The sequence below is a fragment of the Prosopis cineraria genome, unplaced genomic scaffold (genome assembly GCF_029017545.1).
Source record: "Prosopis cineraria cultivar Desert tree isolate PC_DT_omini unplaced genomic scaffold, ASM2901754v1 PC1, whole genome shotgun sequence".
Lineage (NCBI taxonomy): Eukaryota > Viridiplantae > Streptophyta > Magnoliopsida > Fabales > Fabaceae > Prosopis > Prosopis cineraria.
This window is the reverse complement of record NW_026555332.1, coordinates 42699002-42726041: the sequence shown is the minus strand read 5'-3', so window position 1 is coordinate 42726041 and position 27040 is coordinate 42699002. Positions and strand designations below refer to the sequence as shown.

Sequence of the window (27040 nt, the reverse complement as noted above, 5' to 3'; positions counted from 1 at the left end):
TAATAAAAATAATAATCTAGCACTCTCTGCGTCTCTCACGCGCACACGCACACGTGTGTGAATTAATGCATGTGTGCGTAAAAGTTAAAGGGTTCGTTGTTTGTGGTTTTTCAAGCGGCAATTGTGAGTGGAATAATTATTGCGGGTGGATTATTGTTTTAGGGATAAAAATGAAAAGGTGATGCATAGAATAGAGTAGACCTATTCAAATGGCACTCCGATGTGTACACCTAAATTTTTCAGGTTCATGGTATTCATGTCTACAACGTCATACATTTTTTGGGGTCCACAAACATAACATAGCGTAGACCCTAATGACGAGACCCAAACCTGAGAGCAGGCCTAGAATGGGGGAAAAACTCTCACGCTCATATCCTCCCAAACTGCCACTTATAAACTATGTCCACTCTTGGCAGGCGCAAGTCTTTAATCTATCAAGAGTGGCAAGTGCAAATCAACGTGCATTAGTTCAAGTAGTTAAGGGCTTGAATAACTTTATTTAGGATCTTATGTTTGAGTTTTAAGATATGTATCAGTGCAATTGAGGATTAGTCCGAAATGAATTGGACGGACAATAAATCTAATATACCCAAACACTTTAAGATACTAGGTGCAAAAGGGGGAAACAAAAAGAGTGACAGTTGCAATGGCAAAATATGAACTTAATGGCTTAGCTATTTTCCAGCCGGCTCCAATTCACATACAGACCTTAGTGCAAAACGAGTCTTTGATCTCAATCCCCCATGTTTTAGTGTTTTATTTATGGGCTTGGCCTTCTTTTATGCCAAAAAAAAAAAACAGTATTTTCCTCTCAGGCTCCCTTGAAAAAATTAAAATATCAGGTGCTTTGCAAATTGGCCAAAGCAACCAGAGATCTGTCACATATTTAACCAATCAATTACTAGAATTCAAAAGATTCTAGTGCACAATTGGCATATCGAGTTAATAAATCCAAGGAGGGAGGCTATCGCAATCAGGTTGGGACCCCAACCCTGCACCTGGGCATGTTAATTTGATGATGGAGAAATAACATTTTTTTATACAAAAAAAGTTTAGGTGAATTTGATATCAAGGGTTTACTAAGACTAAAACATGTCTGAAGGCTCAAATAATGTTTATAGAGATACTTACAAACAAATTACCTATCAATAAAGTTATTATATCAGCAAGGGGATTTGATTTCACTATCTTACAGGTCATAACTCAAATTTTTACTAACTTAATTAATCTTTATTGACAAGAGGAATATAACACATTTCAATGAATCTAGTATTACTCTGTGAGGCACTAGACCTCATGGTCATATTTAATACTCCGGGAGGGAAAAAAGGACAGAAAGAAGACGGAAGTAGAACCTATAGTCAGCGAGGGCAGACATAATAAAATAAAATTTGTTGAAAATAGATTGGAATGGAAGCAAAGGGACGTGACACAAGGTCAAAGCCCACGTAATTTGGCATAAGCTCTCCTAACCATTTGGATTCAAAAAAAAATTAGCCTTCCTGATTTGAGTGGAAAGTCCTCCCCACAAACCAAAAAAGTTAAGATGGGAACCATGACTGCAACTGGCACCTATTCCCCCTCTACCAAACATAGACTATTAGAGGATAGGAATTGTCTTTTGCTTCTTGTGCTACCTCATTTTTTTTATAAATTATTTTTAACTAATTTATCAAAATTAAATTGAGCTAGTTAAAATAATAAAATTATCTTAAAAATAAGTTACCTTTTAATTTTGCTCATAAATTTAAAATTTTTTTATATGTATTTTTGAGAATTGAAATAATATACTTTTTTAAAAAAATTTGCTAGAGGATAATTTTGAAATTGTGCATCAAAAATTACCAAAAAAAAAAACAAGACAAAGTGATTTATATAAAGAATTAATAAAACCTTCCAAGATATGACTGATAAAAAATAACTAGAGAGAATATATGGCATCAATGAAATCTTTTCATTAAATTTAAATCTTACTGAAAAGAGGGACAACTTAATTTAATTATCACTTATTTCGTGTGAACAAGTTCAAAAATAGTAGCTAGTTAGCAGCCTCCAAATCTAGACAAATTCTCACATTTAACTCTGCCTCGCCTGTCCAACATTCCTTATTTAATATTAGTGCACAATAAAACTTGCATATTTGATCTTCTTGGTGTCGCATTAACAACATTGGTAAGGACATGAAGGTGGAATGCCAGCTGCTTCAAAACGGATCTTCTGATTATCTATTATTACTTTCCATACTTATTTTCCGTATCCCCTCACAAACAATGCTTTTAACAAAATAAAAGATAAAAGAAAACCCCTTGATTTAGATGATCGTGAGAGGATGTAAAGAGATATCGTGACAAGCGGCAGTAGAAAATCAAGATCCCTCCAAAAACAAGATTCTGTTCATTATTTGGTTTGATTTAACTCAAGGCTCGTAGGTTTCTGCTTTTTTAGCGCGAGTCAAGAGTCACTTCCGTCGTTACCTTTACCGTCATCAGATTCTTAACAGGGCGCCGGACGTTCACTCATTCATTCCCTGGGTGAGCAGAATGGGTGGCGTCAAATATCCTGCAGAGAGAAAATTAGTACAATATCTACATCTACCTATATTCTATATTCTACACTAACCAACTTTTTCTTTTTTTTTTTTTACATATTTTTTACATATTCATTTAAAAAAACTATGTACATTAATTTTTTATGTCCACATTAATCTCAAAATAACCTCGTACCAAGCTCCCTAGCATTATGCCAAAGAAATTGCACCCTACGCACCAAGAGTGTGACGTGAGGATAATCTCGAGGGCAAACACATGCCAGCCACAATTTTTAGTCATTAATCAATACTGAAAATGAATATCACATCAACATGTAACCGGGAGAGCAAAACTGCCAGTTATTTTTCATTGCAATAGTAAATGGCTTTGGTCTCGCATAAAAGTCACTATAGATAATGTACACTGGGTATGATGTACAACACACTAGTACCAAGAATAAAATAACAGAACTAATCCAGGGCAGAAGACCAACCTAGGCAAGTTGTTTTTGAAGAGAATGACCTAGTATGGGCTAACCAGAACTTGATGAATTGTCGGCTGCGACTGTGACACTTTAAATAGTTGCCACTAGGAAATCACTAAGATTATCGACAGAAGCAATCAAGCATTGGAAAATCACATCCAATAGATCATGAGGAGTCAGTTTAGCATTAAACTGATCATCGTATGTCACCACATTGTCTAGTGCTTCTGCTACTGTTTAAAGGAGTAGAACTTTGACTTGAGAGTTGAACATCAGAAAGAGAGACGGTTCCACCTTGTGATAAAATTAAACTGACAGAATTGCTTGAGCCATTTCCAGAGGATGGCATTCTAGTAGAAAAAGATTCCACTTTTGAGCCTGACATCAGCTCTGAAGATGCTGTTGAAGGAGCCAGGGTAGACAGCAAGGATCCAACAGGGTATGGAGTTACTGGCATATCAATGAGAGAGGATGCTGACGGACTGTATCTCAGAGACCCCAAAGGATGGTCAAATTTGCAAGTAGAGCCAAACTTGCAATGCCCGTTTTGTAAGTAAAAACCACAAGGTTGCACCCCCTGTTTTCTAGAAAAGGAATTAATTAAGAAAAGTTCCCAAAAGAAAGAGCATTAATTGTATTGCTGCAAAAAAACATAAGAATGTCATTAAAACTTGATCTTCATGTTGTTAAATTACTTTGATATCAAAGATGAGAAGAAACAAAACTACTTAATGATGCAAACCCATTTACAAGTCACCATTCAGTTATGACTAATCACCATTCAGGTATGATTAACTAATGGAACGTAACTACAAAGCATATGTAAGGAATAATTCAATATATGAAGTGGAATTGTAAAGCAGGAAAGTGCAAGCTCAGCAAATAACTTATCAACACCAGTTACAATAAGAGAGGAAAAAAGAAATTGTAGTGCAGTCTTTATCACATGAATGCAACAAAGTGTTCCATAAAACTTGACTAGAGTTATTCCTTTGATGCTGAGATACGAAGCGAATTCTCTTTCATAAGACTCGAGGAAAACAAAGCTTCATTCTCAACAAATTATATCAATCAACCAGCAACTGTTGGAACCCAGCCGTGATTCGGTATTATTTTATTATTCAAAAGCTGAGATTCACTTCAAACCACTAACGCATCACTTAGAAATGGAAAACAACAGAGTAAACATGTTTAATGAAAATATTTAAAATGAATACTTAACTCAGTAAACAATCAAAACAGACACCGCTTTATCCTAGACTTATGCAACACTTAAACTAATCACTAAAACCACTAAAATAAATATTAATAAAATAATAACATCAGAATAATTAATTTCCACGTAAGCCCCTAATTTACTGTGCACGTGACTTTATGAATTGGTACTCTATCAAAGAATAAGGATAAAGCTCAAGAAATTAAAGAGTTTCAGTCACAGACAGCTAAAAGGAATTATTGAAAGGACTCTCAGACAATTGTTCTAGTATTCAAGAGGCTAAACTCTCCTCAACCAATTGCCTACTTCCTACACTCCCCTATCCTATTTTCCCTTGTCAGAGTTAGTTACAATTCCCCTGACCTTTCCCTTCTCTCTCTCTCTCTCTCTCTCTCTCTCTCACACACACACACACAGCTCACCATTTTCTTTCGCACAATTCTTTCTCTAAAATATGTCTTGGCATTCTTAAGGATATTCCTGCTGGTTGTGAGGCGCTCATTTTGTCTGACTATAGTGGGGGTCTGTCCCACTGATTTCTAGCATACTTGAGTTTCCTTTTGTCTTTACTAGCACCTGCTAGTCCAGTTTAAAAAAATATGTCTTGGCACTGGACCAAATCCCATTAGCATCTCTAATCACCAGAAACAAAATGATCCAAATTGACAAGTCCAGCTATAAATAACGACCCCACCATACCTGGGTGAACTCCAATATTATATCTATAATCACCTCAATGGCGTCAAATAATATCCGGTAACATTGAATTTTTTTCATATCTTATGATCTCTCAAAACACATATTCCACAGAAGGTTTGCAAATGATCAGTCAGGGCACTTATTTTCAACAAGTACTTAGCGTCATATCAAACAGTAAAAGTAATAAATACCAAGACCACATTTACAGAATAATAAAATACAAAGAAAAGGCTATGAAAATTCTGGGGAAAACCATATAAAATTATAAATGATCTTCATGATAACAGCCAAGCATTTAATTGCAACGAAATTATATATTAGTTTTGAGGTTTATATTAAAAGAACAAAATCCAATTTCTAGGAAAAGGGGGAAGTACCCCATTTTTTAAATGCGACTGAAGATTATTAGCATCCTTCAATACTTGTAAAAGCAACTAACTCCAATAAAAAATAAATAAATAAATAAAGTCATAAATATGCACAGCTACTGAAGTGGTATAAGTAAAGCTATTAGACTTCAGCTCAAGTCACTACAGTAGTTAAGAAAGCAACTGTTTTGTTAACAAAATTACAGCCCCAAAATGTGCTAAACTGTTTCTTGCGTTCTCTACACCATAACAAGGCAAAAAACCCGAGCGCTACCAAAATTTATAATGTTGTACATGTGCATAAACCTCCGACAGAATATATTCACATCCACACTCTTCTTCAGTCAAGCACTCAAAAAATAAAAAAAGTTAAAGGGCAGAAATGCCTTAGAACTTTTTCTCAAGGAGCGCCTGATATCCTAAATTTCTTTTAAAGCAATTTTGTCCCAGACCATTCAAAAAGAGAACAATTTTGCCCTATCTGCCAGGTGGCATCCACCTGGAATTAAAAAAAAACCAACAAAAAATCCAGCTGGACCCCAAATCTGGTGCTCAGCATCTTCAATCGAACTGTTTCTAAAGCTCAACCCCTACTCAAAATGGGTGCTCAGGTGGCTCAGTATCCTCACATAATGGCTTCCCAGTCTGATGTCTTCTCTATCGTCAACTACCCTTCTGATGTGTGTTCACTCCTTCCAGTAGACCCCAAATCTGGTGCTCTCTCTAGACCTATCTTCAGTGGAGTTCTCGTAGACATGACTACATCAGAACCCTCCCTTGCTGTGGAAATAGCTTCCGCTGCTGCCTTCAAAGGCTGTTACTCCATTGAAAGTAAGTTAGTAACCCAAACCAAATTCACAGCCATCTTCATCTCCATCATGGTGCTAAGAACAGATTTACTCAAATCCCCATATCTAATCCTCACACATAGCAACTAATCATAGAAGGAATCAAAGTTCTTGCCACTCAAAACCTCTTTTCCCCTTTCACAGTGGCTAGCGACGCTCTTCTCTCCACCTGTAGCACACCTTCAATCTTCTCCTTACTGGTCAGGTTTTCATTAGATCTCGTCAGCACTCCTCTCTCGTTGTTGGTTGACACACTTTGGCGCTCTTCCTGAAGCTCAAGCTCTTCCATCATTAACGATGGATGAAGAAGCTCTGTTTACAGAGGCGTCACCAGGTAACTGAATCAAGATTTTTTGTTTATGGACTAATTTGAATTGAGATTGATTGTGGAAGAAAGAGACGACTGTTGTAGCTTATTCATGAAATGAACAAAGAGAACATTTTGAATTTCTTCTTTTTCTAGTGTGTTTCTAGAAATAAACCATGGATTTGTTTGTGTTGAATAATCAGTCCACCATTCAGACTTCGATTTATTCAAGTAAAAGCCATATCCATCTAGCCCAAGAACGCTGGTTTAGATAATGCTTTCAGATTTCTCCAAATGCCTATGAAGATGGTGAAGCTAAAGGAGGCAAAGGGGAATATTAAGTGGAATGAAGGATCGTCGTCCTTTGATTCTCCTTTTTCTTCTTTTTCATCTTCACCTTCGTTGCTATGGTCTTGTTCATCAGGTGTGAGTAACCAGTTGAGAGCAATCGATTTGGTCCTCTCTTTATCTTCCTTCTAAATCCTCTTCTCCCCCTCTTCCTTGCCGCCCATTCCCAGTGGCTATAGCTCCAACCTAATCCAATGCTCGCTTTTCAGATTCAATGGATCTTTTGTGTCTATTCAAGGTCTATCAGTCTTAATTGTTATTCCTGCTATTTTCTTCATTTGTTAGTGATCAAACTTCTTCAGAAACTTTAGAGATAGACAGAAAGAAATAATACTCGGGAAATTTGGTATTGAGAAGAATGATTGCGTGGATTTTTTTTATTTTTCAAATTGCCACATGGCTGCCAACCTGGTAGCTAACAGTCAAATAACGGTCAACATTGAAGACAGGGTAATATTGCATTCTTTTTTAAAGTTCCGGGATGATATTGCTCAAAAAAAATTTCAAGATACCAAGTGCCCCTAAGAGAAAAGTTCCAAGGCATTTTTGCCTTTTTGCCCAAATAAAAATACACATATTTACCTTGAAGTTCTCTAACAAATTGAAAAGTTTGCAGAAATATAACTGAATCGAGTTCTTTTATCCATAGCATAGACATAAGTGATTGAACATTAAACACACAACTGTGAAACCACCCCAAAAGAAGGGGGGAAAGGTCAAACTGACTCACACATGTCACAATATACCAAATAAAAACTAACAATAAATTCGTTCAAAGTTTGTCCAGAAGCAAGATGCTAGACATGAATAACAAAACCGGAAAACAATGCATACCATCAAATATCGAACATCCAATCTAGCATGTAGCTTAAATTTTAACCAATCATCAGAGGAGTATGAAGCAAGTTAAACATATCTTTGAAGCATGTGACCATACTTACCGGACGTAAAGGAAGGCCAATGGGACTGAGAAGTGGCCGAGTCACAGTCCGGTCCCTAGGATGATGATATCGACATGCAAATCCATATTTGCAGTCCCCTGTTCTTAGATAGTATTGGCATTCAGGTTCACCAGGCCTTTCAGGAAATATTTGTTCCTTCAGGCTACCACCTGAAAGGCCAGTAGTAGATGGAAGAGGAGCATACGGTCTAGCAAAAGCTGATGTTGTTGAAGACAACTGGGTCACTCCATACAGAGAAGTAGCCCCAACAGCAGATTGAGCACCAGGAGATAACACAGGACTCAAAGGTGCCTATGCCAATTGCACAATTTAATTATCCCAAGATAGAGAAAGTACTGAAGAACACTGAAAACACTACTTAAAAAAGAAAGAAAGAAAGAAAGAAAAAGAAAGTAACGATGACTAGTGCCATAATTCAGAGCAATTATACCGTATAATGACTCCATCCTGCAAAGGGAACAACCCCTGGAGAAAGAAGGACAGGACCATAAGCCCCTTGCACATATGAACCAGGCAACATTGAAGGCCTAGCTACTCTCAAACTGTTGGATGCCCCCCCATACTGTTCAGCTAGAGGGACTGTAGGAGACTGCACCTGTTGATAAAACTGAGGTGCAGATGCTGGCATTGATGCACCAGCAGGATGAGGATGATGGAATTTACAGGTCATGCCAAATTTGCACTGCCCCGTTTTCAAATAGTAGGAGCATTCTTTCTCACCCTGCAAAAATTAACACGTGATTTAACTATTGCATGATTCACCCTCAATTACACGAGAAGGAAGAAGAGTCAAACCGGGCGTAACGGGTATCCATGAATATTTAGTGGAGCTTGACTTAATGATCCACCTCCGTGTTTTGGATGGTGAAATTTACAGGATGCACCGAATTTGCAGGTCCCCGTTTTTAAATAATACTGCTCGTGAGAAGAGGTCCAGATTAGTCCAACCAGCACAAAGCTATTTTAACTACAATGTAAAGATAGCAACAACAATTGGCCAGAGAAAGTGAAAGGTGAGGCAATTCCAGGAATATACAATGCGAAGATCATAAGGAACCATACCTGACATGAAGGTTCCCCCACTCGTTCTGGGTACTCCCCTGTAGCTCTAACAGCAGCTGCTACCTGAGTAGTTTTGGTTCCATTGAGATTCATATATTTAAATATCACATCTCAAACCCGAAGATGGTAAGAAAACTTATCTATATCCACTCTCTTGTTCCTTTTCCTCTTATTAATGAGCATTCATGCAACATTAAAAGAAAAAAATCATCCTCTCAACTGATTCTTGTTTGAAAGATCAATTAACAGTGACAAATTCAAAAATCGGTTTCCTTGATAATTGGTCATTCAGACAAAAAATATGCAAATGGGGGAAAAAAAAAAGTAGGATTCCAAGCAAGATTTATCACGGGAAAAAAAAAACTACAAATCTCGATCACTTAAAAATTGAAAATTGATAAAGGTTTCAACACGTTCTACTGAAGTCAGCGGCAAGGAAAGGGTGTGTCTACTGTAGAAATATTGATAAAGCATCAGGGAGACACTGACACTATGATCGGACCAAAAACAACTACTTAAAAATCACAAATGTATACCGCGGCACGATCACGGGGATGATTGTAACGGCACCTGCTACCGTATCCACAGAACCCAGTTCGCATGTAATACACACAATTGGGTGCACCGGGTCGCTCCGGGTAAGATTCGCTGCCCCTCATGGTTAAGTGCCACATGGATTCTACATGAATACCAAAATTGAAACATAAAGGGTCACAAACTCCAACTTAACTTCCGCATTAAGGAAACCCTAACAGAGCTACTTGGTAAAAAGACCAAACATGATGCAAAACGAGGAAAGTTGAAACTCATAGTTAATCTAAGCACCTTCAAGCCCAGTTTCGCCGCCTGATGGGTGCCATTCAGATGGATTACCCGGTTGCGACCCATTCCTGCCCGGGTTCCGACCGTACAACTCCATGGAAATGATTTTACTGAGGATCCTGTACAACTCGCAGAATTTACAGGCCCGAAAAGGTACTGCACAAGAACTTCACAGTGGTCTAGAATGTTCTGAGAAATCGGAGACGCTGTTGTTCCTTGCTCGGCTGCGTCGCAAATCCAAGTGACGGAGATGCGAACGGAGTCTCTGCTCTTTCTTTCCTCCTCTCTCTCTCCCCCCCACTGGCTCGCGCACACTCACACACCCTCTCTAGGACTGTAGTGTACGGTCTGGGTTTGGGGTTGGGTTTCAGCTTCTTTCTTTTTCTTTGTAATTTTAATTTAATTTTTAAATTTCCCGTTTTGGTTTTTGGCTCAAGCCTTGTCCGTCCGCTTTGGTCGTTGGGTACCCGCCAAATCGCGCGCGAGGAAATTGTAATTGAGAAAATTATATTTAACACCCAAGCATGGGGCATTTTTTAATCTTATATTTAAGTCTTAAAAATCTGGTAAAAGTACCTAAAACTCTCTTAAACTTTGATGATAATTAATTTCACATGTAAAATACTCCCTTTATTTAAAAATATAAGATATTTTTTAATGAATTAAATATTTAAAAATATAAAGTATTTTTATTCTTTCAAGGTGTAATCATTACATTTCTTTCAAAAGTGCTCCTATTGATAATGACTTTATATTTATTATAGGATATTTAATAGGAGTAAATATAAAAATATAGAGTTAATTAAAAAGTAAGTAATTATTTTATTGAGATAAAATTTAATTAAAAATATTTTATATTTTTAAACGGATAGAGTAACATAAACCATTTACATTGATATGATATGCCTATTATTAGTTGATATTGATTGATTATCTATCGACATTTATTCATCACTGTCAATTTATAGGTTAAGAAATTACTTTTTATTAAATATTTTTTATTTAAATATATTACAAACTTTGTTCATTTAAAGTAAATATCTCAAATATATAAGTCAACTTCTTAAATTTGCAAGTCAACCTCTTAAAAACATTAATGTTTCAAAAAGTTTACTTGTAAGTCTATAAATTTTGACTAATGACTGTCAAATTTATTAATATTTTGACTTAAAATTTATCAATACAAAAATTAAAATATGTATTTTCTTCAATCGATTCTTCTACTTAATAACTAATCAAGGAACATCAACCATCGATCAATAGTCAATGTTAGACAAAGACAAAGGATATATCGGCTATTTTACACATGAACTTAATTTCAACCAAATTTTGAAGAATTTAAAACTATTTTAATAAATTTATGAGATTTATTTTTAAATTAGGTCTCAAATAAGGGACATGAATAAAATTTTCCCATTTTAATTTTCATAAAATAGTTTAAATACAAGTTTTTGACAATGGGAGCGATAACCCACACTCTCTCTTTCCAAATGAAGCAAATAGCTTTAGGTTTCTGAAGTCATGAGTTATGAATTATTATTGAGATGTGACAAAAGCAGGCCTTGATCTTCAGTTCTAAACGGATATATTTATAGAATTGGACAACTTTGTCATTTCAACTTCCAGGTGGCCATCCTTAGCTCTTATTTTGTTGGTCTGTTCAAATCATTTTATTAATTCCTACTTTATTAAGAAAGTGAAATTACGGATAAGACCCAAATAAGGAACCTATTTACAAATTAGTCTTATAAATTTGTTTAATACAGTGAAGTATCAAGGCCATCGGATGTCATTTTTCACACATATAAATAAAAAATAAAAAAACAAATTACCACTTGTTCAAATTTTACATTTAAATTTAAAATTGATAATATGAGTCAACCTATTGATAGTAGGTTGACCAGCAAAGAGTCACTAATAGAGTGGGTTGGCATAACTCACATTATAATGAGTTGTTTTTTGCCAAACCGCCATTAAAACATATTTTTTTAATTTTAAAAATTATAAATTCATTTTTTTATTTTTTCAATTTTGAAAATTGAAAAGTTTAATAGACATCTTAGATCTTAAAAGATTACGCAAATAGCATCCTGAATCTTAAATTTTTAAAATATGTAAAAAATTTTTCTATTTCTAAATTTTAAGTACTTGAAACTTTAATGTTAAGTTATGAAAAATGATTGTTACTTTTGTAGTGCAAATTTTGTTCAAACTGCCTTCTCTCTCATCACGTGTAATGGTCAATATTCAACCAATTAACATTAGGGTTTCAAATACTTAAAATTTAAAAGTTGAGAATAGTTCTTACATATTTAAAAAAATTATATAATTGGATAATGTCCAGTGCTCCATACATGCTTTAGTTTTTTCAATCTAGATATAAAAAGTATTAATCTGCTATTATTGTCAAGTTTTATTGATTCTTGGTTACACTATTAATTTCATTATTCTTTTATACAATCCATGATGTTATTATTTAATGTAACAAAAAATATAATTGACTACACCGACATTTGTAAATAATAAATTATATGACTCATTTATTAATTTACTTTTAATTTATGGGAGATATATTAATTTTTTGGCATATTGTATGAAGTTGAAAACTAATTTTAAAATTTTTTCTACTGATGTTATTTTTATATCTCTTTAAAATTTGATTTCTTAACTCACTTGCCTGCCTATATGCTTTGAGTTTGAGATAATTTAAGAAAATTAATTTTAAAATTTAACTGAGAAATTAAAAGTCATTGTCCATTAAGCAAGAGAGAATTTGTTTTCTCAACTTATTTAAGATATATTAATATTTTTTTCAATTGAAATCTCATCTAAATTTTTCATATCAAGCCATACTTTGTTTTTATTATTTATTTATATGGCTACACAACACTTTTAATTAATGGTATACATGAATTGGATTGGCATTTCCTAATCCAATGCCCTGCCTGATCTGCAGTTTGGGTTAGCAAATACTCAATTGTTAGGGTTGTGCTTCATTTAATTTTAAAAAATAAAATATTTTTAAAATGATAAAAGAACTTTTGTCACAAAACATAATTATCCTTACTTAAAATAAATTTTATATGAAAACAATATTATAATGGAAAGTAATAATTTTTTAAAATTATATATAATTAAGAAGTATTTATTATTTTTATATATTACTAACTTAAAATTACTTTAAAATGTTGAAAATGGTTAAAAAATTAGAATCATAAAAACATTAATGACGATGATAAAAAATAAAATGTCGCATGAAATATATTAAGAAACATGATATTATAAAATAGTGTGTGTGTGTGTGTGTGTGTGAGCCAGACATGACCCTAGCCTCGTGCCTAGTCCAGTGACTCCAGATAGTTCAAGCAGAGGCAAGCATTCTGGAACGTTGAGCTCGCCCAACCCTACTTTTAAACTTTTCCTTAATTTTTTGGACGAACGACAAAAATTTTTTTAAAAAAATCAATTAATTTAAATTAAATTTTAAATATCAAACTTTAAATAATTATAACTCAATTTTTTAATTTTACAGTTATGATAAATTTATAATTTATTTTTTAAATGTTAATATGGTTGAAAATAAAAAATTATTTTTTTCATTAAAACTTGAAAAATACTCCTTCCATTTTTATTTCTAGAAGAAATTATCACTTTTTATTTATTTTTTTATATAAGTAAAATCATCTATTTCAATAAACATTTATTATATATTTTTTAAATTATTTTTAATAATTTATATTAATAAAAAATAATTAATACGTACTTATGTTTATTAATATAGGGTATTTTAATTTTTTTTATTTTTAAATATTATTATTATGGTTAATCAACTTTTTTAAGTGATGTGATACAGTTTTTTTTATATATAAAAACAGAGGGAGTAAGTTACAAATTTATTATAATAAAAATATAAAATTAAAAGAATGAGTTATAAATTTTTAAAATTTAATATTTAAAATTTAATTTAAATTAATTAATTTTTTTAGATCATTCCTCCCCTGGCTTTTTCCCCGCCAAAATCGGTTGAGGTCTCGAGAAGGACAATACTACAACTGTACAAGGCATTTGTTATGCTGTTACAGTAGGATAGTACTATGTTAGAATAAATTATTCCAAACAGATCACCAACGGTATTCTACAAGAAGTTAAATTGCATTAATTAAATAGCATTCATTTCAATATAATGATTTAGGGAAGCACAATTTAAATTCCAAATGCAAGTTCGGTGGGTATCAAAAGTTAAAACTGAACAGCACAAATGTATTACTGAACATTAACATTTTACTTAGTAATACCCGTTGGTTTTTATACATGTAATTTTTTCACTACTTTTATCCATTGGGTAAGGGAATGATATTGTACGAGTGTGTAGGTGGTTGGTCTGAATGGGACCAATAATATTTGAAATTTTTTTGCTCCCATACTTCTCCCTCACTCTTACCAGTTTGCTCTTTCCTTTTTGGGTTAGAAGCTTTTTTTCCTCACATTGTTGACTCCAATTTAAGAAAAAAATCAATCATTTAATCTTTATAGTTTTGATCTAATTATAATTTAGTTTTTAAATTTTGACTCATTATGACTCAGTCTTTAAAGTTTTGACTCTGTTATAAATCAGTTCCTGAACTTTACCTCTTATAATTTAGTCCTTGAAGTTTCAATCTCTTAAATATTTTAAAAAATAAAATTATAAATATTAAAAATATTTTAAAATTTTAATATTTATAAATATTAAAAATGTTTAGTAATTTAAGATATTAGTAATAAATTTTAAAATATTTTTAATCTTTATAATTTTATTTTTTAAAATAAATGGATCAATATTTTAGAGGTTGAAACTTTGGAGACTAAATTATAAGAGGCAAAGTTTAGGGACTAATTTATAATAGAATTAAAAAAGTTCAGAGACTGAATTATAATAAGTCAAAGTTTAGAATTGAGTTACAATTGAATTAAAAATACATAAACTAAATGATTAATTTCCTTTAAAAAAATATGTTTTATCTTGAAGAAGGTTCATGTTGGCCTAATAATCTTTAAAAACAGCATCATATGAAATCACATCCATTGTGTTTCACCATAATAAAAAAAATCTTAAAATTTATTGATTTTATCTAAAAAATTTAATAAGTTTTTAATCTTTTTTTTTTTAAAGAAAATGAGGCAAATCCCATACAACTAGAAAGCTAAGACATAAAAAAGGGACTGAAACCCTCATAGAATCCTGACACAATAAAGAAACGAGTTTTCTTGGAGGCATCTCAAGAGTAAGGCAATTATTAGGTTGGTCTACATTCTTCTTCACAAGTCAATCTATATATCTATTACCTTCATTGAAAACATTCTTAACCACAACATCAACACCAAGATTAAGAACATCACATCATGTCTGAGTTGCCAGAAATCTGTTTGTCCTAAGGTAAGGAAGGATTGAAGAAGTTGACAAATAATTGTTGAATAACTCTCCACAAATAAGATTCTTGAAATTAATATATTTTGCAACCTTGAACCCATGATAAATGCTCCATAATTCAACCTCTAATAGAAAACAACGTCCCAAATCGCACATACAATCAACCACCCATATCCTATCTTCATCACAAAACAACCCTCCACACCCAAGCATCCAAGGTGGCCTTTATATACTCATATTAAATGCATATACTTTCTTTCATCAACATTTTATAAAAAGTAAAATGAAAAATTTGTGATAAAAAATCTACAGTATATGATAGAAGGAACTGCATTATTTCACCAACAATCCTAAGGATTATGGAGCACGTTGTCCTTAATGTTGATATCTTGATGCTACTTCTACTGCTTGTACAAACATTAATGCTTCCACCAACTCATCAACTTAACAATTTCCTCCAAACCACCGTATATATTTGTATTAATTAATTCATGATTTACAAAAAATATTAATTGAAACTTTGATTTTGTAAAAATATTCAAATTTTTTTTATTTACTATTTCAAGAGTTTCTAGTAATATGTGCATGACATTTAAGTATGGAACATTTAAAGATAGAATAAAAAAAAAAGCAAGGGTACAAATGAAAAAAAAATATAAAATTCACCCAATGTCTCATATTTAAGCTAGGAATACATTTAAAAAATGATTTATATTATTATTTGAAGGGAGAATGTGCCTCCAATTGTTTTTCCAATCGTCCCTATTGCCAAGCCTCTCCAAGATACCCCCAGGATTGAGATACTTGGCAACAACTTCAGAAGTTGGCGAGAACGCATACTTTCTATTGTGGATATGCATATGGTTGTTCGTGCACTTTCAAACTCAAGACATTGAGAGTGGCAGAGTCAGGGCCTAGAGTTAGATGTGCAAGATAATTTAATTTTAAAAATTAATATTTTTTTAAAAATAACAATTACACCAACTATAACTATAATAACATTAGTAAAATGATTATCATTTTTTTAGAAAATTATATTGGACATGTTAATATGATTTTTTATACAAATATACTCTTCATATCTTATCTCAATTATTAAAATGATATACATCTAATAAGTTTTTGAGCATAAATATTTTTTATTTAATTCAAAGAGTGTAAAATATCAAAAGTAGAGGATGTAAAATTGCAAAATTTAATACCTGCTCGTAATTTGTCTCAAAATGAGGAGCTGCATTTGCCTACTCTCACGCAAACGTGGCTCCACCACTGATCACCAACAACCAATCAAGCTCAAGGGGATAATTCGACGCATGCTAGCAAGGCATGTAAACACATAATTATTAGTATGTTATGTAGCTATCTCTTCGATGTATATTGCTCATACAAGGAAGCCAGTAAAATACAAGAATCATTGCTCACTAGATACACTTTGGAAAGATGCTGGGAAACAAAAATGCGTGATAGGAAATTACTGCAGGTGGGTGAGATACGTGTGTTCATTTGATTCAAAGGGACGTGACATTTCAATGAGTTTGATGGAACTGTGAGGCAAGACCCCATGGTAGGGGAGCACCATGTAGTTTGTTGAAAGTATATTGTAGGGAAAATCGACCTTGACAAAAAAGCTTAAATATTTAGGCAAATCGCGTAAGTCCCAAATGTAGAAACAAATCTTGGATGAAACCAGAGACTTTGAAAGACTTTTTTTTTTTTTTTTTTGCAAAAATATCAAAATCCCCTTCCCTTTTCTCCACTCGTCTCTAAAACATATATATTATTGAAGATTTATGGATGTCCTCAAGTAAGCAAAAAAAAAAAAATAAAGAAATGAAATGTTGTTATTTTTCTAAAAAAAAATATTTTCACTTTCGACCAATGATTCCCTGCAAGTTTTACTAATTAAAAAATAAAAAGATTTGTATAAGTTATACCTTTCGTTACCACTTCACGGAAAATCATTAGGTATGAAAATGTTAAATACCTGTGATTTGATTGGTGAAATAATATCTCTCTTCAAAAAAGTATGTTTTTTTTTACTGCCGCACAAAGAAAATATTTTGTTATGAATAAACAAGATATTGAAATTATTCATACATAAAATCATAATTATTGATACAGGTTTTACATGGGAGGCTTATGCCCAAATATTTGGGCATTTTGATATTGTAGCCAATTTTTTCTTACGCTGTAAGGGTAGGGACGTGACACGTGGCTTGGGCCCATATAATTGCATTTAATCTCCTCATCCTTGGACCCACCAAGAGGGGGAAAAAATTTTGGGGTAGGGGTGGTTAGGCCTTCCTTATTCGAGGGGAGAACCCTCCCCATAAACAAATAGAAGTAAAGATTCCAACTTCCAAGAAATTACCTTTGGCCAAAAGAAAGAAAACAAACTTCCAAGGAATCACAAAGTGACCCCTACTACCACACATTCTTACAGAGCTTTCCCTCACCCATTCTCTTGCTAACTTTCCTCATCTTCCAAACACACCCACACAGGAAATGAAATTTCTTTCCTTGCATTTGGCATCGAGTCATTGTCATCTTCATTGTCCAGACTGGCATCAATTGAGCGCTTTGGGCCCTCTTGTTGAAGATAGGTGGAAAAATTTTAAAAATCCCCATGAGCAATTCTCAAATTTAATTAAAGTCAGTAATTTAGATTAAGCCTGACGGGCCAATCCAAACTCATCCAAAAAATTTAAGGTTGGACTTTGAAAAAAATAATTTTTTATGTTCAGGCCTATTTGGGTCAGCCTATATAAGCTTGAAAAAATTCGAGCCTTGAATACCCGAATAAAAAATTAAATTTTTTAAAAAATATATAACATAATTAATATTAATTAATTATTTAGGCTTTATGTCATTTTATACTAAAATACAATATATTTGAGTACATTACTATAATTCTTTTCTGAAAAAAATAAAATATTTATATTTTCATATTTTTATTATTTTTAACCTATAAAATATCTTAAAATAATATTAAAAATATATTTTAATATTAATTTTTATATTTTAAGATACAATTTTTTTTAAAAAAAGTTTCAATCCTATGCATTATTCGCGTATCAAAAAAATATTTTTTATAAAATAAGATAATTAATTTTAAAGTAAAAATAAAATTTGAGCATGTACGAATTTTTAGTTCTACCATTAAATAAAAAGAATAAATAGAACAATATTTCTAAATAATTACATGATTATTGTCCATGTCAAACTTGATTAAAATTAAGAATAAATTAGAATAAATACCCTCATATGTAGAGGTTAAATAATATGAAAAGTTAAAGAAAAAAACAATTTCAAAAAACTAATATTTTACTCATAATAAAATTATTTTAAATTATATAATATAATAATGACTATTTTTTTATATTGTTAAAATATGAAAAATAGTTTACTCAAAAGTTATTAAAAAATTTAAACTAATCAAGATAATAATTTTAAATTAGTAGTCTAAACATGATTAAATTGAGATAAACTTAATCGTAATTAAAATAATTTAATTTAATTAAAATATATAAAATATTTATATATAACCATAGTAAGAGCAATATTTAAATAATTAAAATATTAATTTATAAGTAGAAAAAACATTCATAAACAAATTGTAATAATACAACAAAATAATAACAGAACTGTTTAAATACAAAATTAATTAGTTATTATTTTTTATTTTATTCTTTTAACGTTAAAATAATATTTTATAAGTAACATAATTATTTAAAAATTAAAATTATTTAAAAAATTTAAAAAAGTTTAGAAAATTCTGGCTGACCTAAATAAGCCTACAAGTATAATGATCAAACTTGACTATTTAGACTTTTTAAAAATGATAAGATATTTTAAACTCAACCCAAATAAGCTTGTTCTGCCCAACTTACCAGTTCTAAATATAACCTCCTCACCTCTCTTATATTCCTCAATATTATTGCCCATTAGAACCAAAACTCTTGCACATTTAACATATTCCAGTCGTACTCACAAGCAAAGTAACAGCATAAAGGTATAGCAACATCATATGCTCCAAATCTATTCCATGCTCAACTACCTTCGTTTCACAATGTAGGTTTTCATGGGAAAAAAAAATGGTGCTTCTCATTACAAGCCTTTTAAGAAATCTAAAGCAGCATTAATGAATATTTTTCTGGTTTTCCACCTTTTTTGGGCAAATACTTCAACACTTTTAAATAAATGTCAAAGTTTAGAAAACAAATGATGATAGGCAACTTAACCCATACTTTTATGCATTTATTGTATTTCTTAGTTTGCGTGTAAATAATTTTAAAAGGCCCATATTGTGAAACAGAGTAATATTTTGTTTGATTTTGACTTGAGGCCCGCGTCTTTACCCCAAAAACCAAAACACCAAAGGCCCGCAGTTTGCTACTTAACGCGCAAATAAAGAGTCATTTCCGTAATTCCCTTGTTACCTCCACAGCAAATTAGTTTCAAAACAGGACGCGGGTCGTTCACTCATTCATTCCCTGCGTGGTGTCAAATACCCTGCAGAGAGAAAATTGGCATATTATTATTGTGGAGTCATGTACTCCTGCCATTAAATATTTTTAAAAAATTACCAAAAAATTTCAAAAATCTATGTAAATTAACTTATTTCCACATGGATCTCAAAATAATCCAGCAGTAATCATAATATCTAACTCCTTGCACCAAGCTCCCTGGCATTATGCCAAAGAAATTGCACTCTTCTCACTAAGTGAGAGGTGAGTATAATCTCGAGGGCAAACATATATACTACACACAATTTTTCGTTATTAATCAACACTGAAAATGAATATCACATTAATTAACCTGTAACAAGGAGAGCACAATTGCCAGTTATTTTTCACTGCAGTAGTAAAACTGTAATCTGAGTTCTAAACCTGCGTATGCATAAATGGCTATGGCCTCACGCAACAGCCACAATATAATATACACATGGTATGATAAATATCACACTAGTACCAAAAATAAAATAACAAAAATCATCCAAGGCAGAAGACAAACCTAGGCAAGTTTTCTCCTGTTAAAGCTTATTTCAGATGATATAAAATCAGATGAGAATAGCATTGAAGAGAATGACCTAGAATGGGCTAACCAGAACTTGATGAATTGTCGGCTGGGACTGAAACTTTGAATAGTTGCCACTAGGAAATCACTAAGATTATCGACAGGAGCAATGGAGCAATGGAAAATCACATCCAATAGATCATAAGGAGTCAGTTTAGCATTAGACTGATCATCGTATGTCACCACTTTGTCTAGTGCTTCTGCTACTGCTTAAAGGAGTAGAACTTTGAGTTGAGAATTGCACATCAGAAAGAGAGACGGTCCCACCTTGTGAGAAAATTAAACTGACAGAATTGCTCGAACCGTTTCCGGAGGATGGCATTCTAGTAGAAAAAGATTCCACTTTTGAGCCTGACATCAGCTCTGAAGATGCTGTTGAAGGAGCCAGGGTAGACAGCAAGGATCCAACAGGGTACGGAGTTACTGGCATATCAATGAGAGAGGATGCAGACGGACTGTATCTCACAGACTCCAGAGGATGGTCAAATTTGCAAGTGGAGCCAAACTTGCAATGCCCGTTTTGTAGATAAAAAACACAAGGTTGCACCCCCTGTTTTCTAGAAAAGGGATTGATTAAGAAAAAATTCCCAAAAGAAAGAACATTAATTGTAATGCAGCAAAACAACATGAGAATGTTTAGAACTTAATCCTTGTGTTGTTAGCAACAAATAATATCCAATAACATTATATTTGTCCCATTTCTTATTATCTCTCAAAACATGCTATTACACAGCAGGCTTGGAAATGATCAGTCAGAGCAATTCTTTCAACAAGTAGGTAGCGTCAAATTAAACAGCAGAAGTAAAAAAATCACAAAACATCATTCACAGAATAATAAAATGCAAGATAAGAAAAGGCTAGGAAAATCTGGGCCAACACTAGCACACATGCAAGTGAATAAAAAATCATATAAATGATCTTAGCGACACCAGATGGGCATTTAACTGCAAAGAAAATATATATTAGCTCCGATGTACATACTAAAAGAACATAATCTAAATTCAAGGAAAATGGGAAAGCACCCCATTATTTAAATGTGATTAAAGATTATTACCATCCTTCAGTGCCTGTAAAAGTGGCTAACACTGCAAGGAAACACTCTCAAAGCCACTGATATACACAGCTAAGAAAAGTGGTAGAGCAAAGTAAAAATAAATAAGTTTAAGTAAAGCCATTAGACTTCATATTAAGTCACTACTGCAGTTCTGAATGCAAGCTTTCTGTAAACAAAATTACAGCCCCAAAATGTGTTAAACTGCTTCTCACGTTCTCTATCCCATTACAAGCCGAAAAACTTGGTTGCAACCAAAATTTATAATGCTGTACATGTAATGTACATAAACCTTTGATAGAATATATTCCCATCCATGCTCTTCTTCGATCAGGCACTCAAAAATAAGGAGTGATGCTTTGGAATCCAAAAATTTGTTACTCAAGTGCGCCCTTGGTTTCTCCATGGGTTTGCTTGTCTCAAGCATGCTGCTAAGACGCATGCCCCAAAATAAAAATACATATTTACATCAAAGTTATTTAGAATTTATGAAGGTGTTTGATTTAAACTCAACACCAGAAGTGCATAAATAAGGAATAAAATGGGGACCTTCAGATTCATGGTCAGTGTGGAGTTCAACTTCAAGACAAGTTCAGGAAAAATGAAATTATCAGAAACGCATGTTAATGACAAAATGACAAGTTTATGGAAATATAACTGAATCCATTCTTTTATCCAAAGCATAGACTGATAAACACAAGGGATTAAGCATTCAACATACAACTGTGAAGCTAAACACACCAAAAAAAGGCTAAACTTACTCGCACATGTCATAATATATATATACATAACAAAAACTAAAAAATTCATCAACAATTTGTCCAAAGATAAGCAGTTAGACAAGAACAACCAAACTTAAAAAACTATGGATAGCATCAAATATCATCCCCCCAACCTCGCATATAACTTGAAATTTAACCAAACTACAAAAGAGCACAAAGCAAGTTGAACATAACTTTGAATCAAGCATGTGACCATACTTACCGGACGTAAAGGAAGACCAATGGAGCTGAGAAGTGGCCGAGTCACAGTCCAGTCCCTAGGATGATGATATCGACATGCTGATCCATATTTGCAGTCTCCTGTTCTCAGATAGTATTGGCATTCAGGTTCACCAGGCCTTTCAGGAAATAATTGTTCCTTCAGGCCACTGCCCGAAAGGCCAGTAGTAGAGGGAAGAGGAGTATATGGTCTAGCAAAAGCTGATGTTGTTGAAGACAACTGGGTCACTCCATACAGAGAAGTAGCCCCAACAGCAGATTGAGCACCAGGTGATAACACAGGACTCACAGGTGCCTGTGCCAATTGCACAATTTAATTATCCTAAGTAAAAGAAGTACTAAATAACATTAAAAAAACAAAAAAAGGATGACTAACACTATAATTCAGAGTGATTATACCGTATAATGACTCCATCCTGCAAAGGGAACAACCCCTGGAGAAAGAAGGACAGGACCATAAGCCCCTTGCACATATGAACCAGGCAACATTGAAGGCCTAGCTACTCTCAAACTGTTGGATGCCCCCCCATACTGTTCAGCTAGAGGGACTGTAGGAGACTGCACCTGTTGATAAAACTGAGGTGCAGATGCTGGCATTGATGCACCAGCAGGATGAGGATGATGGAATTTACAGGTCATGCCAAATTTGCACTGCCCCGTTTTCAAATAGTAGGAGCATTCTTTCTCACCCTGCAAAAATTAACACGTGATTTGACTATTGCATGATTCACCCTCAATTACACGAGAAGGAAGAAGAGTCAAACCGGGCGTAACGGGTATCCATGAATATTTAGTGGAGCTTGACTTAATGATCCACCTCCGTGTTTTGGATGGTGAAATTTACAGGATGCACCGAATTTGCAGGTCCCCGTTTTTAAATAATACTGCTCGTGAGAAGAGGTCCAGATTAGTCCAACCAGAACAAAGCTATTTTAACTACAATGTAAAGATAGCAACAACAATTGGCCAGAGAAAGTGAAAGGTGAGGCAATTCCAGGAATATACAATGCGAAGATCATAAAGAACAGTACCTGACATGAAGGTTCCCCCACTCGTTCTGGGTACTCCCCTGTAGCTCTAACAGCAGCTGCTACCTGAGTAGTTTTGGCTCCATTGAGATTCATATATTTAAATATCACTTCTCAAACCCGAAGATGGTAAGAAAACTTATCCATATCCACCTTCTTATTATTTTTCCTCTTATTAATGTGCATTTATGCAACATGAAATAAATTTATCCTCTCAGCTGATTGCTGTTTGAAAGATCAGTTGACAGTGACCAATTCAAGAATCAGTTTCCTTGATAATTAGTAACTCAGACAAAAATACCACAATTATTTTTTTTTGGGGGTGTAAATTCCGAAAAAATTGAACAAAAGAGGAGAAGAAGAAGAAGAACTACGATTCTCGATCACATAAAAATTGAACATTGATTAACCTTTCAACACATTCTACTGAAGTCAGCAGCAAGGAAAGGGTATGTCAACTATAGAAATATTGATAAAGCATCAGGGAGAAATTAACACTATGATCGGACCAAAAACAACTAATTTAAAATTATCAATGTATACCGCAGCACGATCACGAGGATGATTGTAACGGCACCTGCTACCGTATCCACAGAACCCGGTTCGCATGTAATACACACAATTGGGCACGCCTGGTCGCTCCGGGTAAGATTCGCTGCCACCGATGGTTAGTTGCCACATCGGCTCTACATGAATACCAAAATTAAAACATAAAGTATCACAAACCCCGACTTAACTTCCGCATTCAGGAAACCCTAACAGAGAAACATCGTAAAAAGACCAAATTTGAAACAAAACGGGGCAATTTGAAACTCTAGAGTTAATATAATCACCTTCAAGCCCAGTTTCGCCGCCTGATGCGTGCCATTCATATTGATTACCCGGTTGCGACCCATTCCTAGCCGGGTTCCGACCGTACAACTCCATGGAAATGGTTGTTTGTACTGAGAATCCTGTACAACTCACAAACTTTACAGGCCCGAAAGGGTACTGCACAAGAAATTTACAGTGGTCTAGAATGTTCTGAGAGATCGGTGACGCTTTTGTTCCTTGCTCGGCTGCGTCGCTATTCCGAGTGACGGAGATGTGTACACAAGAACGGAGTCTCTGCTCTTCCTTTCCTCCCCTTACTCTCTCACTAGCTCACTGCCTCGCACGCACACTCTCTAGGACAGGGCAGTGTGTACGGTCTGGCTTTGGGGTTGGGTTCCAGCTTCTTTCCTTTTCTTTTTATTTTTCTCTTTTCTATTTTTAATTTAATTTAAATTTTCGCTCATGCCTTGTCCGTGTGCTTAGGCTGCTGGGTTGCCCGGCTGCCCGCCAAATAGCGCACCTGGAGAAATACTTTTCCACGAAATAGTTTAAAGTTTAAACGCGAGTTTTGAGTTTGGGCGAAGCGAGCTGTAACCGACACTCGCTCTTCGTAAATGACGCAAATATCCTTATATTTCGAATCTTCGTCCCTGGAAGATTGTCGTGGAGCGGCAACAAAAGTAGGCTTTCATTTTACAGTTCTGAAGGTATATCTCATATTCATATATGATAGGATCGGACAAATTTGTCATTTCAACTTGCAGATAGTTTTCCTAGACTCCTTATTATTGGTCCGTTCCGATGGCGGAGAATGGCGGCTGTCTTTTTTTTTTTTGGTGGGGGAGAATATGGTGATATCAATTGGAATTTTCTTTATTAAGATTCCCATTTAGAAATCTCTGCATGGTCGGATACTAATGACACTTGAAAGTTTTGCCGAAATAGAAGAATTATGGCGAGGAAAAAAAAACAAGGTGATAAGAATAACAAGGTCTTAAATTTCGCCGGACGATTGGAGAAGCAAACGAAGAGGAAGGAAAAAAGCCCCTGTTCCCCGAGCGCTACAATTAGGAATTAGAAAGCGATAATGAAAAAGTTTTTTCATTTACCTCCTTGTATGGTTCACAAAATAAAATATAATAAAACATGTGTGTGGTCAAATAATAAAAAGAAAAGCAATGATGTTAAAAGTATCATAAGAGATATTGTATATCTGAAAACGGAGGACATTGTATTTGTGCTGATGCAAACAGACAAAAGAAACATGAATGGATTATAAAGATACAACGGACAGCGACGTTGTAGCTGCGGCAGTAGTGATAAGCCAACGGCAGTATGGCACGCGCGAACCAAAGTCGTGTTGTGCGACAACGCTGATTTTGGTTCAGTGCAGCGAGATAGAAATTCCAGCCATGTCTGAAGGTATTTGGTTTGACCAATGAAAAATAGTGAATCAAATTTTTTTGAGATTTTAAATTTAAATACCCCCTCTCTCTCAAATTATAAAATGTTTTTTTAAAAAAAAAATTTATTTTAAAATATAAAATATTTTGAACAAATTAAATTTTCATTAAATATATCAATTTTAATATTATACTTTATCTCTTTATAATTAATTTACATCCCTTCTTTTTTTAATATATTAAATAATCAATATTTTTAAAAATTTATATTTTTATTTTTTAAAAAATAAGATTATTAAATATATTTAGTGAAGTTTATTGATATGTGATATTTTTTTTAAAAATGTTTTATAATTTAAAATGAAAGGAGTACCAAAATAAGCAATAGTATTAGATAAATATGTTGAAAATATTTCTAAAATATTTGTAAGATTGTCAAAGTTTCAATTAATTTGGACAAGAGATGATAATACTCCAATTCCCTATGATATTGGGTGATTGCAATAAAAAAATTTCAATCACAACAGGAAACATTTATTACCTGAGAGGTCCAAGAATATGCGTGAAGGCAAGCAAGCTGCATCTCTTCCCCCTGTTGACCAAAACCAGACTTCCTTTTTTAACGCTGAAAAATGATACGATGCAGAGGATTGAATTGATGTTTCGCACTGAAGTTTTTGTTGATATATTCACTGAACTTTCGAGCATTCATGAAGATTTTATGAAACTTTATTCATTGAATGAAATCCAAATCAGATCTATTTGTCTCGACTTAGTTAGATTGCTAACAATAATTAAATACTCCGGCTTATTCTTAATATAGGGGAAATGTTGGAAGCTTTGTTTTATCCTTGATAAGGCAAAATTAGAGTAATTGATTTTTTTTTTATAATTTCACCCCTTGTTTATTTATTATCAGTTGAAATTATAGACAATACTCCTCTCTGTTTAAAATGTAAGCAATTTTCAATTACAATTAGCATGTCAATAAAATTAAATATATCTTTATTCTCATAAAAATATATTATAGTTTTTTTCTTTTTCACCCTCCCTAACTAACAATAATGAATTAAGTTAGGAAGAAATCAAGAATGACGGGTAAACACAAAAACCAAGTGAATAAATACAATAGGTAAAATGGAAAAAAAAACAATTTCTATAAAGACTAAATTGTTTATATTTTTACCAAAATTAGAGAAAGTAACTTATTGTGGTTAGTAAATGCAGAGAATGAAAAATTAAAGAGTTACATTTTTTAAACAATTTAAAAAGTATAATAATTATTCCTTAATAAGCATGAAATTGATCAAGTTTGTCCTGTATTAAGCGCTGGATGAAGTATTTGGGAGATCATGGAACTCATGAAACCAGCTATTGCATAAAGATACGCATTTTTCATTAAGAGACAATTTGCTTTTCTTTTCTTTCTTTTTTGATAGAGGCAATTTTCTTTTTTTTGATGTCACCAAGGGACAATTTATTCAAACAATAAACATGAATCCAATACAAACAAACAAAGGGCCCAACCAAAAAGAGATATGGGCCAAACAAAAGAACATTAAAACTTTAAAAAAGACCCCCGAGCATTGATCCACTTGGTAAGTAATGTTCAAG

General features: G+C 33.3%; 2 protein-coding genes across 10 annotated transcripts; both read right to left on the bottom strand.

Moving 5' to 3' along the window:
• Positions 1-2844: 2844 nt before the first annotated feature.
• LOC129318532 (zinc finger CCCH domain-containing protein 32) lies at positions 2845-10076 on the bottom strand. 5 transcript variants are annotated; one of them, XM_054963366.1, is made up of 7 exons: positions 9648-10072; positions 9359-9501; positions 8823-8885; positions 8556-8675; positions 8191-8481; positions 7740-8051; positions 2845-3589 (listed from the first exon to the last, which is right to left on the bottom strand). In XM_054963366.1, the coding sequence occupies exons 1-7, from the start codon at positions 9739-9741 to the stop codon at positions 3209-3211; spliced, it is 1404 nt and encodes a 467-aa protein (XP_054819341.1). In that variant the 5' UTR covers positions 9742-10072; the 3' UTR covers positions 2845-3208. The 5 variants fall into 5 exon arrangements, with proteins under 5 accessions (XP_054819341.1, XP_054819351.1, XP_054819359.1 ...); XM_054963384.1 differs by having other exon boundaries at positions 3373-3596; positions 9648-10076; XM_054963391.1 differs by having other exon boundaries at positions 3454-3652; positions 9648-10071.
• Positions 10077-19279: 9203 nt separating this feature from the next.
• LOC129319182 (zinc finger CCCH domain-containing protein 32-like) lies at positions 19280-24425 on the bottom strand. Of its 5 annotated transcripts, none has more exons than XR_008595459.1 (8): positions 24044-24422; positions 23754-23896; positions 23214-23276; positions 22947-23066; positions 22582-22872; positions 22166-22477; positions 20068-20680; positions 19280-19566 (listed from the first exon to the last, which is right to left on the bottom strand). XR_008595459.1 is itself a non-coding variant. In XM_054964176.1 (7 exons), exons 1-7 carry the CDS (start codon positions 24135-24137, stop codon positions 20300-20302), a joined length of 1404 nt encoding a protein of 467 aa, XP_054820151.1. In that variant the 5' UTR covers positions 24138-24422; the 3' UTR covers positions 19847-20299. The 5 variants fall into 5 exon arrangements, 3 of the variants coding, with proteins under 3 accessions (XP_054820151.1, XP_054820164.1, XP_054820172.1); XR_008595458.1 differs by having other exon boundaries at positions 20144-20680; XM_054964176.1 differs by lacking the exon at positions 19280-19566 and having other exon boundaries at positions 19847-20680.
• Between the last annotated feature and the right edge of the window lie 2615 nt (positions 24426-27040).